General features: G+C 41.6%; 1 protein-coding gene and 1 long non-coding RNA gene across 2 annotated transcripts in view; both read right to left on the bottom strand.

The window, feature by feature from the left end:
• LOC139396408 (uncharacterized) overlaps positions 1 to 1,976 on the bottom strand; it is a 31,509-nt gene extending 29,533 nt beyond the window's left edge. Inside the window, exon 1 of the long non-coding RNA XR_011630754.1 lies at positions 1,718 to 1,976. This is a non-coding gene — a long non-coding RNA (uncharacterized lncRNA). The remainder of the gene's footprint in view (positions 1 to 1,717) is intronic.
• A 7,620-nt stretch (positions 1,977 to 9,596) lies between these two features.
• LOC139396407 (transcription factor SOX-4-like) lies at positions 9,597 to 12,997 on the bottom strand. Its single transcript, XM_071143446.1, has one exon. The coding sequence runs from the start codon at positions 12,477 to 12,479 to the stop codon at positions 11,346 to 11,348; it is 1,134 nt and encodes a 377-aa protein (XP_070999547.1). The 5' UTR covers positions 12,480 to 12,997; the 3' UTR covers positions 9,597 to 11,345.
• Positions 12,998 to 13,256: the final 259 nt, after the last annotated feature.

Genomic DNA, 13,256 nt, shown 5'->3' with positions numbered 1-13,256 from the left:
GTAAGATGACATCATGGTATGGCCACTACTCCACTGTGAGCTTATTGGCCCCTGCTCAGAGGTGTCTGTTAATAGATAGAGGCCGCATGTGGTTCATTTCTACTCTGCAGTCTGCAGTGCACTCTGTGACTGTCTCCTGACATGGCTGCTAGGCTTCAGGCTCTGTGGGTGGAGGTTTGAAAACAGAAACAACCACCACCAAAGGACAACATCAGGTTATTTCAAATTGCTAATTTAATAATTTGTATTGACTGTGAAAGAGAATCCAATTCACTAAAAGACACAAAACAGGGGAAAATGTTCCAAATAAATGTTAATCATAGGCCTTTTCAAAAATGCTCTCTATTTTATTTACTCTAATAAAAGACAAAAATCCCCAACGGCATTTACAACAAGCAGAAGCTGTAACGGAAACAGCCTTATAACCGGCACGTGCTTCGTGTAGCCTATTCTCCCCCACTTTATCGCAATGCAGTGTGGCAAAAATGTGATACTGCCGACTACTACTATGGCAACACGGTGTGTGCATGTGTGGTTCCATGAGCGCCGTAGGGGGCGGGGGCTTTGCCTGAATTCTACGAAGAGCCCCCCCCCCCTCGCGTCTTTTCATTGGCTCTCAATGACATCATTGAGGATGAGGGTTGTATAGTGAGGTAACTTCTCCCTCTCTCTCTCTCTCTTTCTCTCTCCAGGCGAACTGTCTGGTGGATAATAAATGTAATAACGTCATCTATAAATGCCAGCAATGTGAACAGATGCGTGCAAATCAGTCAATGTAATCATATACAAGGCCCTCAATGCGCAACATCATCGTTCAATCCCCAACCCCCTCCCCCACATTGCAGGGACGCTGTCCAGCTTCAGCCTTGCTGAAAAAACATAGTTCACCGGATAAATCATTTAACTGGCCGTCACATGGCTTTTGTAAACACAGACAACACGCTGGTTTGAAAACAAATTCTAACTTTATCAACTTAACTATGCAATTTCAACAGAACATAAATAAATCAAACATTTTAATAAAACACATGTTGTCGCCTAAGACGTAAACGAGGTAATAACAGTCTAAACACCGCCAAGTTTAAACCAACCACACCAATTTACGCCCTGCAACTCTGGAATGCACATTGAAACTCTCAAATACACACTACAACTATGAAATATGCACTGCAACGCTGAAATACGCCCTGCAACGCTGAAATATGCCCTGCAACGCTGAAATATGCCCTGCAACGCTGAAATATGCCCTGCAACGCTGAAATATGCCCTGCAACGCTGAAATACGCCCTGCAACGCTGAAATATGCCCTGCAACGCTGAAATATGCCCTGCAACGCTGAAATATGCCCTGCAACGCTGAAATATGCACTGCAACGCTGAAATATGCACTGCAACGCTGAAATACGCCCTGCAACGCTGAAATATGCCCTGCAACGCTGAAATATGCCCTGCAACGCTGAAATATGCCCTGCAACGCTGAAATATGCACTGCAACGCTGAAATATGCACTGCAACGCTGAAATATGCCCTGCAACGCTGAAATATGCCCTGCAACGCTGAAATATGCACTGCAACGCTGAAATATGCATTTCAACTCTGAAATACGCACTGCAAGTGCAACTTAGTTTTAGGATGGGATGTTGTGCACCAAATTAGGAAACAAGCGTCACTCCACAAGTCTTTCCTGAAGAAATTGCTGTGGAAGCGGGCTAACCTACCCATGTTGTCCTTGAGGGTCCGATGAGACGCCTATCCTATTTGGAAAGCCTTTGTTGTGATGTGCGCCGGAAGATATAATCCAATTTCGATTCCATGAGTCCGGTACAGGTCGCGGGTAAATCCGCCACAGTGTAGATGGTTATTCAGAGGTCCTGCAGCTAAACTCCTGTTGTAAAGGTACGGCTCCAAGGTACTTTTTCCCAATGCAGGCCTCCCGAAAAAAGAAAAGCTTTTCAAATTAAACAGGTTTCATTCCACCTGAGGATAGCAGAGGAAAATCAAAGTTATGGAGGGCCTCTGTATTACTGACAGTTTGGGCAGAAGAATCGAGTTTGAAACGATAGAAAAGTTAGTGATAAACACTGGCAGACATATTTTGGCAGTCCAGCAAAGTGGTCGATGAAACGAATAAAATAAGGCTAACAAAAAAATACATTTAGACGTATGCAAACTATCCTATTTACTTAGATAATCCTCAACAAGTTCAATAAAAATGTATTTTAAAACGTCATTCAGTGTTTTATAATGAGTGTAGATTAAGGAACACACATGTTAAAGACGAGTAAAACCGGAGAATTCCATGGCCATCAAATTAGAACAGAAGTTTCTATGGTTTCAGAACAAGATTGCTAGAATATTCGTTTTGCAACTTGGGGTGGTATAAAGCATTAATTTAGACTAGAAGTTTCAAGTAATTTTTGAAAAACCCAATATGATAAAAAAATATATATATATATAGATATTTACTCTATTCTATGGGTGCTGAAAAAAGAGAGACATTCGTATACATTTGCATCCATAAATGTGTACGTTTCCCTTCATAACCACTTATAAAAGGCATTAAAACCTCCGCAATCAATTATTTCCAATAGTTTATCACTTTTCTGAAGTCAAATAGGCATATTTTCTACTTTCTTGTCGCATTCTTGTATTCGCTCCTTTTTGGTGAGTATGGAACAGAACAAAGGGAACGTAACAAAGAGTCCACCACACCGACTTACTGTGCTGTGTCTTATACCTGTTGCTCCATGCTCACTCCCTAAACTACCAGGACTGCAATCCGCCTGTATTCGTTGTTGCGTTCTGGAACCATAATAGAAGACTGTAAAATATTCCATTTAGTCTTGTTTCAGCTATTAGGTTATCCAAATAGAGAAGCGTACAAGCACCTGATTGTACTGTTCTCAATTCTCCACAACAACAAAAAGTGTCCATATCACACTCTGAACTTCACAATGTAATTATTTATATAAATAGGTCAACGAATTTGTCATTCAAACGTGTATTTTATCCAAACATTTATCATTAAAAAGAAAGTTCGTCGTCACGCGCGTAATTCTCTTTCCAACTTCCCTCACCATCCAACTTTTGACAGCTTTGTCTCCTTCAACCCAACCCCTTGAGATAAACACCACGAAACAACTACAAACTTCGATCCATATCGTTTATATATGTCAATAATAAACGAGTTATTTAGGGAGGATATAAGTACATTTGAAAGCATCCATGCTCTCTCTCTCTCTCTCTCTCTCTCCGGTCTCTGCGCTGCATCAGACAAAGGAACGCTCCTCTCGCGCTTTGTGCTTTCAACTTTGCGAGCTGACGCACCAACTATCAGCAACTTTTTATATTGTAATTAAATCTAATAAAAATCTCATCAAAAACAACACATGGCATAACATTCACTTTAAAACCAACTTACCGTTGCATTTCCTATGTTCGTGGAAGTCGTCCGTTTCGTTTGTAAAAGTTTAAAAGGGCATATTTGGGTTGTGTTGTTGGCGCTCTTTGTCTGCACGTGTGAAGGGGAATCTTGGCCGCGCCTTGTTCATTCCAGTTTCAGTCCCGCCCTCTAAATAATACTAAACAACAACAAAGAAAGCAACATCATAGGTACAGTATATTCATAAGATTAACACTAACAACATATTACTCAATTATTATTAGATTTTTATTTTTCCAGCTATTTTACGCAAAGACGGTATATTTCCATTATAGACCGTTACTTCGGTAACTCTTTGTCCAGAGACCTCACTGTCTGTCCTTGTCTGGCCGTCCCTCTCCCACATCATTTAGGGACAACTCTGATGACTGCTATAACTGGACATTAAATAACAGCTTTAATATGGACTTGTTGTCTTCATACCATTCAAATAAAAGGAGTGACCTTTTCTAACAATAGAGAAGCTGAGAGAGATTATAAGGCTTCGTTGGTTAGTATATGAAGCTTTATTAATGTTTGTTATGAATAAGACGAAGGAACAAAAACGTATCTTCTAGTCTCAAAGATTAAAAGCTTTTATAAAATATAATAGTTATATTATATAATACATATTTTTTTAATAATACAACTATTGATCTACAAAGCCTTAGCTTGTCCTGTCTCTGTGCAGAGCTTCCAAAATTCACCATATTCATCCTCAACATTCTTACTTTTTAGGAATAAATAACATACAAAGTTTGAAATACATGTTTACATTTAGCAGACACCCTTATCCAGAGTGACTTACACGAGCAATTCGGGTTAAGTGCCTTGCTCAAGGGCACATCGACAGATTTTTAATCTAGTCAGACCAGCAATTCGAACTAGCAACCTTTCAGTTACTGGCCCAACATTCTTAACCACTAGGCTGCCTGCCACTCTAACAAACACAAATCCATTTGATTATAAATCAACACTATGCCCTCAATTAATTGTATTAACTGTGTATTTACTGTTGAGGAGACTAAACAAGTATTCAAAGAAGAGCAAGATAAGCAACATGAAATCTTCAACCATGAACTTGAGTATTGAAAGCACAGAAACATCACCCACTGTGTAACAATTATATCTACAGTGGGCAGAACAAGTATTTGATACACTGCCGATTTTGCAGGTTTTCCTACTTACAAAGCATGTAGAGGTCTGTCATTTTTATCATAGGTACACTTCAACTGTGAGAGATGGAATCTAAAACAAAAATCCTGAAAATCACATTGTATGATTTTTAAGTAATACTTTTTAACGATTACTGTATAATACCTTCATTTTAACTAGGCAAGTCAGTTAAGAGAAAATTCTTATTTACAATGACGGCCTACCCCGGCCAAACCCGGACAACACTGGGCCAATTGTGCGCCGCCCTATGGGACTCCCGATCATGGTCGGATGTGATACCTCCTGGATAACAAACCAGGAGTCTGAAAAGATCTCCTGCTGTGTAACAAACCAGTAGTTTGAAAATATCCAATGTGTAACAAGTCAGTAGTTTGAAGTCAGTAGTCTGAAAAGATCTCCCGCTGTGTAACAAACCAGAAGTCTGAAATGATCTCCCGCTGTGTAACAAACCAGTAGTCTGAAAAGATCTCCCGCTGTGTAACAAACCAGTAGTCTGAAATGATCTCCCGCTGTGTAACAAACCAGTAGTCTGAAAAGATCTCCCGCTGTGTAACAAACCAGTAGTCTGAAATGATCTCCCGCTGTGTAACAAACCAGTAGTCTGAAAAGATCTCCCGCTGTGTCAAACCAGTAGTCTGAAAAGATCTCCCGCTGTGTAACAAGTCACTAGTCTAAAAAACATGTTCTTTGTTCTGAACTGCCTTCCAGCATAACCTGTGAAGAACCCACAGACTCCAAATGGCACTCTATTTCCTTTATAGTGCAGTACTGGTAGAGATAGAAACAGTCTGTCTGGTAGTATCTAGAGATAGAGATAGAAACAGTCTGGCTGGTGTATCTAGAGATAGTGATAGAAACAGTCTGGCTGGTGTATCTAGAGGTAGAGATAGAAACAGTCTGGCTGGTGTATCTAGAGATAGAGATAGACACAGTCTGGCTGGTGTATCTAGAGATAGAGACAGAAACAGTCTGGCTGGTGTATCTAGAGATAGAGATAGACACAGTCTGGCTGGTGTATCTAGAGGTAGAGATAGAAACAGTCTGGCTGGTGTATCTAGAGATAGAGATAGACACAGTCTGGATGGTGTATCTAGAGATAGAGACAGAAACAGTCTGGCTGGTGTGTCTAGAGGTAGAGATAGAAACAGTCTTGCTGGTGTATCTAGAGATAGAGATAGACACAGTCTGGCTGGTGTATCTAGAGATAGAAACAGTCTAGCTGGTGTATCTCGAGATAGAGGTAGAAACAGTCTGGCTGGTGTATCTAGAGGTAGAAACAGTCCGTCTGGCGTATCTAGAGATAGAAACAGTCTGGCTGGTGTATCTAGAGGTAGAAACAGTCCGTCTGGTGTATCTGGAGGTAGAAACAGTCTGGCTGGTGTATCTAGAGATAGAAACAGACTAGCTGGTGTATCTAGAGATAGAGATAGACACAGTCTGGCTGGTGTATCTAGAGATAGAAACAGTCTAGCTGGTGTATCTCGAGATAGAGGTAGAAACAGTCTGGCTGGTGTATCTAGAGGTAGAAACAGTCCGTCTGGCGTATCTAGAGATAGAAACAGTCTGGCTGGTGTATCTAGAGGTAGAAACAGTCCGTCTGGTGTATCTGGAGGTAGAAACAGTCTGGCTGGTGTATCTAGAGATAGAAACAGACTGGCTGGTGTATCTAGAGATAGAGATAGACACAGTCTGGCTGGTGTATCTAGAGATAGAGATAGACACAGTCTGGCTGGTGTATCTAGAGATAGAAACAGTCTAGCTGGTGTATCTCGAGATAGAGGTAGAAACAGTCTGGCTGGTGTATCTAGAGGTAGAAACAGTCCGTCTGGTGTATCTGGAGGTAGAAACAGTCTGGCTGGTGTATCTAGAGATAGAAACAGACTGGCTGGTGTATCTAGAGATAGAGATAGACACAGTCTGGCTGGTGTATCTAGAGGTAGAGATAAACACAGTCTGGCTGGTGTATCTAGAGATAGAAACAGTCTAGCTGGTGTATCTTGAGATAGAGGTAGAAACAGTCTGGCTGGTGTATCTAGAGGTAGAAACAGTCTGGCTGGTGTATCTAGAGATGGAAACAGTCTGGCTGGTGTATCTAGAGGTAGAAACAGTCTGGCTGGTGTATCTAGAGGTAGAAACAGTCTGGCTGGTGTATCTAGAGGTAGAAACAGTCTGGCTGGTGTATCTAGAGATAGAAACAGTCTGGCTGGTGTATCTAGAGGTAGAAACAGTCTGGCTGGTGTATCTAGAGGCAGAAACAGTCTGGCTGGTGTATCTAGAGGTAGAAACAGTCTGGCTGGTGTATCTAGAGATGGAAACAGTCTGGCTGGTGTATCTAGAGGTAGAAACAGTCTGGCTGGTGTATCTCGAGGTAGAAACAGTCTGGCTGGTGTATCTAGAGGTAGAAACAGTCTGGCTGGTATATCTAGAGGTTGGTAGAGAAAGACTGGAGAGGCATATAGAGGTGGATTATTTTTGTTTGCGGAAGAACATATTGAAGTTAAAATGACGACGTGTCTTTCCATTTCCATAAGTACAGTACTTTCGGTGTGAGTAAGGTGAGGTGGACAGATTGACAGACGTCAACAAATCATCATGACAACAAAAAACCCAATTCAATGCGCTGTCTTTTCCTTCCTTGTAGGCCACTGGTAATATGAGTGAGTGGCTACTGGGTGACACTTGTTACCTGAAAGGAAGCCTCACCAGGTTACTGCAGTTTACAGCCAGAGTGATGTTGAAACGTATATATCTTTTGGCTTTGGACCAATGAAGGAGCAGGTGAGGTTCCCGAGTGGCGCAGCGGTCTAAGGCACTGCATCTCAGTGCTAGAAGCGTCACTACAGACACCCTGGTTTGAATCCAGGCTGTATCACAACCGCCTGTGATTGGTCTCCGCACAATTGGCCCCAGCGTCGTCCGGGTTTGGCCGGTGGAGGCGGTCACTGTAAATAAGAGTTTGTTCTGAACTGACTTGCCGAGATAAATACATAAAATGTGCAGAGATTACAGTAAACACACCCACTCAGACCCTAACTGACAATCCAATTTAATACATTTCCTCTCTATATAAATCCCCCATACTCCCCAGTATCCAGTGATTTCCACAGGGTAATTTCTCTACTCCCACTAGCCCGGAAAGCAGCCCAGCAGTCATGCCTTTCCTCTCTCCCAGCCTGACATACTCCCCTTCCCCCAAAGAGAGGAGAGGGGGTGGCTGAGGCTCTAGCCCCCCCCCCCCTTGCTGGGTTTTTACTGAGCCACTACCTTCATTCACCTCCCTCTCTGTAATCAGCTGAGCTGAATGGGGGGGCTACTGCAGGGTAGGTATGAGATAGCTGCACTAACTTCCACTATCAGGTTAGCTAATAAAGTGGCTAATTGTATGGTTCTTAGAAGGATTCGAATGCAGAATGGAGAGGGATTCTGTCAAGGTTTTAGTCCTTAAAATGACCATTCCCAATATCCATTCTAGCGTACCACTTAGGTTGAAGTAATGTATTAGAGTGTTCATTCTAATTAGGGTTCTAGAACTCAACACAGCCTTTTTAGTGCGTAGTTATTAATATAGTGATAAATACCAGGTTAGAAACTGAGAGAGAGTGTTGTGTTCATTAGACAAGCCTGGGCCTGTATTCGAAGTAGGAGTGCTGATCTAGGATCAGGTTAACCCACCCTCCCGTACATGTCATCTTATTCATTACTCTCTTAAAAGGTCAAACTGATTCTACTCTTGAGACTCTTGAATGTGAATACAGGGCCAGCCTGTTTGCTGTGCTGATTTGGGATGTCTCATCCTTGCATGTAGCCAGCCAGGGCCCATCCCCCCCACACACGCTAATACACTGTGCTGTCTGGGGAAGGGGGAGGGGAGGCACTGTCTGGGAGACAGACATGGAGCTAGGAGGTGAATGCATGCTGACTGCTGAATACCATAACCCTTGTAATGCCACTATAACATCACCTCCCAGGGACTATAAAGGAGACGTATTTATAACGATAGGTAGGGTAGATATTGGCCAGGGGTAGGGCCGTCATTGTAAATAAGAATTTGTTCTAAACTGACTTGCCTAGTTAAATAAAGGTTAAATAAATATTCATACACAGACTAATGTTATAGACCATATAAGGTACTTCTACTTCTTATACAGTATGTCTGTGAGAATGTGTAAAGTGTGGGATCTTCCATTTTATCACTCCCCATATAAACTATCATAAACAACCACTGTTTTACCAATACAGGCCTTGTAGCCTTTACACTAATGCCCTACATTGACTAGTGTACAGTACGCCATTTTCATTCCCTAAAAGGAGCACTTCTAAAGCACTAGTAGGTTTTGTATACGTGCACATGATTTGTGTGCAGTAAATGTACACCCTGTTTTCATGTTTTTTTAAAAAAAAGCAGCATTTCTATACACGTACAAACATCAGACCAAGAATGCGTCAACAGAGAGGAGTACGATATAACAATGATTGTAGACTGTAAACATCAAGTATACATTAAAGTAGTGGTTTTGATTTTTTTTTAAAGGAATCTTCTATAGATCAGACAGAATGAGTCGACAGAGACGAGGGATGTGTTTCAGTTCCAGCTGATTTTTATTTCCTTCTTGAAAAAAAAAATGAAAAAAAGTTATGTACAGAATTATCAACAATCTGACAGGCAGTGAATAGACACGATTAGCTGGCATGAGTTCCCCCCCCCTCCCACCCCCCCCCCCCTCCCTCTTTTCAAAACTTTTGTTATGGCAATGATTAGGCAAAACAGTATTCTACACAGCATATTGCACAGAAATGGGATGAAAATAAAGTTAATATATTTAAAACTGTATATATATATATATAAAATAAAAAAATCCTGAACAACCAGTAAAGATAGTAGAAAGCAATCAGTTCTAGTGCCTGTCATGGTATAGCTTAACTACACATAAAACACACAATATTTTTTGCTTATGATACACAGTCAAATGTACAAAGATGTTTTCACGGTTTTCTCCTCATTTTTCTTATCTTTTTTTTTGTATCTTTTTTTTTTTTAATATATATATATATATATAAACACAAACAGCTATAACCTGAATCGGAAATACAAAATACTATTCATTCACCATGCCATAAGATACTAAAACAATTAGCTAGAGTTAGCGAACAAGTAGGAAAGATTACATATTCAAATACAATGAGAAAAGCAGTTGGTCTACCTAATTGTTGTTTGCGGGAACTCAAAATACCCAATTTGAATATTACTTTATATTTTATATTCTTCCATCCGGTGGTTTTAAACCCGAATGTCGATATATAAAAACGCCAAGAAATTGTTCATTTAAAGCTACAATCTTTCTTTATTAGGCAAGATTCTAAAATGAAATGCAGAAGTGTGCCTGCTCAAAATACTGTGTGTGTGTGTGTGTGTGAGTTGAAGCGCATGTTCACAGGGGTATTGAAATGTGGTACTGTGTCTTTAAGAAGCCTGCAGATTGATACTGTAAACATGGACAGAAGGCCGATTCATGAGATAACCGGCCACCTGGATCTTTAAAATTAGGAAATCCAAACAGCGATATACACCGATTGACACCCCCTTTGATATATATCTGTACAAAAATACACGGACAAAATAAACAAATGTTTCCTCTCTTTAAGTGTCAAAAGTCTACATTTAAATATAAAAAATCAAAAGTGAAAAGTCTAGCCCTTCTTTCAGCGAAGGAAACAGACGGTGAGGGAAAACATCATAACAAGACCAGTACAAGAAAAAATAATAATAATAATTAAGTCGAAAATGTTTTGGCCAGTATATAAATACATCGTATAAAAATGTCCTCTGAAAAAAATGAACAAAAGGAAATTCGAGGATGAAAAAAAAAAAAAAATTCGGTGAGAATTTCTCTATACATAACATCAGAAAAAACATAAAATAATTTTGGTCCTGAATTGTAGAGATGTGTATAAAGTTCAGCACAGATTTCAGTTGCGTTTGAATCCTGAAGTTAAGAATTAAAACAGCTGGTGATTTTTTTTGGTTCCTTTTAGGTAAAAAAAAAAAGGAATCAAACATAGCGCCCATCTATCCATTTAAATAACCCTAAAACTAGTTTCAACTGTTCGACAGTCTAACATACATCTCAGTAAAACAGAGGACAGGTAACATCATGCGTTTTATCTTTTAAAAAAGGTTTGACTTTTTAGGTCAACAACCCACCTGGTTCATAAATCCATCTGCCTCGATGACAACAACAAAAAACCGTCCAGACATCCAGCCTATTTCTGTACCTCTGTAAGTCTGTTGAAGTTCACTTGGCGATCATAAAACGTTTCTCAACATGTCCCTTTTAAGTAACTCACATTGATTAATAAAGTATAGCTGATCTAAACCCGCCATCATTATAATCGTGCAAATCAATCACAGTTTTCCAGTTCTGATCGAGTGTTTCTTTCAATAGGACCCGATCACTCCTACTCAGGGCGCAACAATATCTTCCTCTCCAGTCGAGGCAATACTTCTGCTTACTTGTAGCCGTGTCTCATAATAACAGTCGACAGTTGATTCTTGAAATAAAAAGCAAGTTATTCTCTCGCTTTGTTCAACAGTCAGCGCGTGGGGACTTGCAGTCTCTTTCTCGGCGGGAGGGACTCTTGGTAGGTTACGGTATGACACAAAATCACTTTACCGGAATCCCTTTTTTTTGCTCAGAATAGTAAGACAACATTTCCTGCTTGTGGGTTTTCTCGTTCTCTATTTCTCTCGCTCAATACGTGAACACCAAATTAGAAATGGTCGACTCTAGCCAGTCTCCTGAAATCATCTCGCTCACCTCTGGGGTGCAGTAGTCGGGAAACTCAAAGTGAGAACCGGAGCCCGACTCGAAATTAAAATCCAAGTCTCTGTCCAAAACCGAGGACCCAAAGCTTCCCAGAGACATGCTGTCAAAACCAGGGCTAGAGTTAATGTCCAGTAGATCATCCTCAAACTCCTCATCTGATGAAGAGGATTGGGAGGAGGACGAGGAGTGAGAAGCGGAGGGAGTAGGAGAGGACGCCCGCATAGTAGTGTAGTCTTCCGAGGCGCTGGAGGGAGACTCGCCGCCCTGCCTGCTGCTGGCTGTCGCGTCCTCGTACAGGCTGAGTGGTTCGCTGGAATCCGCGGAGCTGCTGAGTGTGGGACTGGCGGGCACCGCTGCTGAAGACGGGCTCACACTGTGGCTAAGGCTGCTGCCCCCGAACACATACATACGCTTCTTCTTGTCAGGTATTTGTTTGGCAGCAGAAACAGACTTGGATTTGTAAAGAGAATGGTGATCTGTGCCGATGACTTGTTCTGGGAATGATGGTGTTTTGGTGCTGTTCCCAAAAACTATTTTATGAGGTTTGCTGGATGATTTTGAGCCACTCTTTTTAGAAGATTGTTTCATGCTGGTGTTACAGTTGCTACCGCTGATCTTTCCCTCCTTCTCGCCCCCCGGTTTGGAGCTGCTGGACTTCACCTTCTTTCTGGGCCGGTACTTGTAGTCTGGGTAGTCCGCCATGTGCTTGAGTCTGAGCCGCTCCGCCTCTCGTATGAAGGGGATCTTGTCGCAGTCTTTCAGTAGCTTCCAGCGCTTGCCCAGTCTCTTGGATATCTCCGCGTTGTGCATGTCCGGTGACTGCTCCATAATTTTACGCCTTTCAATCTGTGACCACACCATGAAAGCGTTCATCGGCCTCTTGATGTGACCGGTGGGTGTTTTGCACCAGGCGGGGTTCAGTTTGCCTTCCCCCGCGGAAGAAGCCGTGGAGCCGGGGCTCGGTGAGGATGCCATGTCCAGGTCCATAGCTCCGGAATCGGACGACTCTCCCTCGAACACAGCCTCGGAGCTCTCCGCATTACTTGTCTTCTGTACCATGATTATAATGTCAATGAGAGTGCGCCTGCTTGCTCTCCAGTTCAGTTCCACACAGTAGGTTTATTTTTTTTTAAAGAAAATTATTTTATTTTACAATTCTAGCTGGCTGTGTGAATAGAAGTCAGTCCTGAGATGTACCGAACCGGAACCACAGGAATCCGTTGATAGCCGTTAAAAAATGCTGGATTTGTTAAAAGTTCTTTTTTTCGAGTCTCTGTAATATGATACAGAACGAACGGTGTAAAACTGTCCCCCGTTTTCCACTCTGTTTCCTCCGACAATGCTTTATGTAGCCTAAGCTAATCAACTCTAGCAGTCATGTAGGACATACACATGTGCCGTGTAAGCAGCGGAAAGCAAACTGAGTGGCTGTGTGAGCGCACTGACACTGAAAATGTTCAAAGTTTCTAAAGTAAGGTAACTCTTTTTCTGCATAGCTTTTCTTTCCGAGCACCATGCGGGAAGAAGCTTGTTTCACTAGAACTAGGATCCACCTTTCAGCTGCGCACTCGGTAACTTTCAGCAGCCTCTAATTTCTCCCCGTGCAGCTTTATCCTTTTCCAAAGATATAATGGCGATACAATTCAGCCAATCCGTGGCTGTCTCTACCCTGTCTAGTGCCAAAACCACGCCCAGTTTCTTCTCATTGGACCAAAAAAAAAAGAAGGAATCTAATAATAATCAGCGCGTGCAATGAGGAGCTTTATGTCTGACCTCATTCCAGTATACACACAAACTTCTCTTTAAAGAGACATACTTATGTTTTGGACTTTTTCT

Source organism: Oncorhynchus clarkii, unplaced genomic scaffold, assembly GCF_045791955.1.
Source record: "Oncorhynchus clarkii lewisi isolate Uvic-CL-2024 unplaced genomic scaffold, UVic_Ocla_1.0 unplaced_contig_7832_pilon_pilon, whole genome shotgun sequence".
Lineage (NCBI taxonomy): Eukaryota > Metazoa > Chordata > Actinopteri > Salmoniformes > Salmonidae > Oncorhynchus > Oncorhynchus clarkii.
The sequence above is the reverse complement of the archived record's forward strand: the minus strand, read 5'-3'. Positions and strand labels throughout refer to the sequence as shown.

Excerpts from the sequence above, each read along its gene's own strand:
- LOC139396407 (XM_071143446.1), bottom strand. The coding sequence starts at position 12,479 with ATGGTACAGAAGACAAGTAATGCGGAGAGCTCCGAGGCTGTGTTCGAG.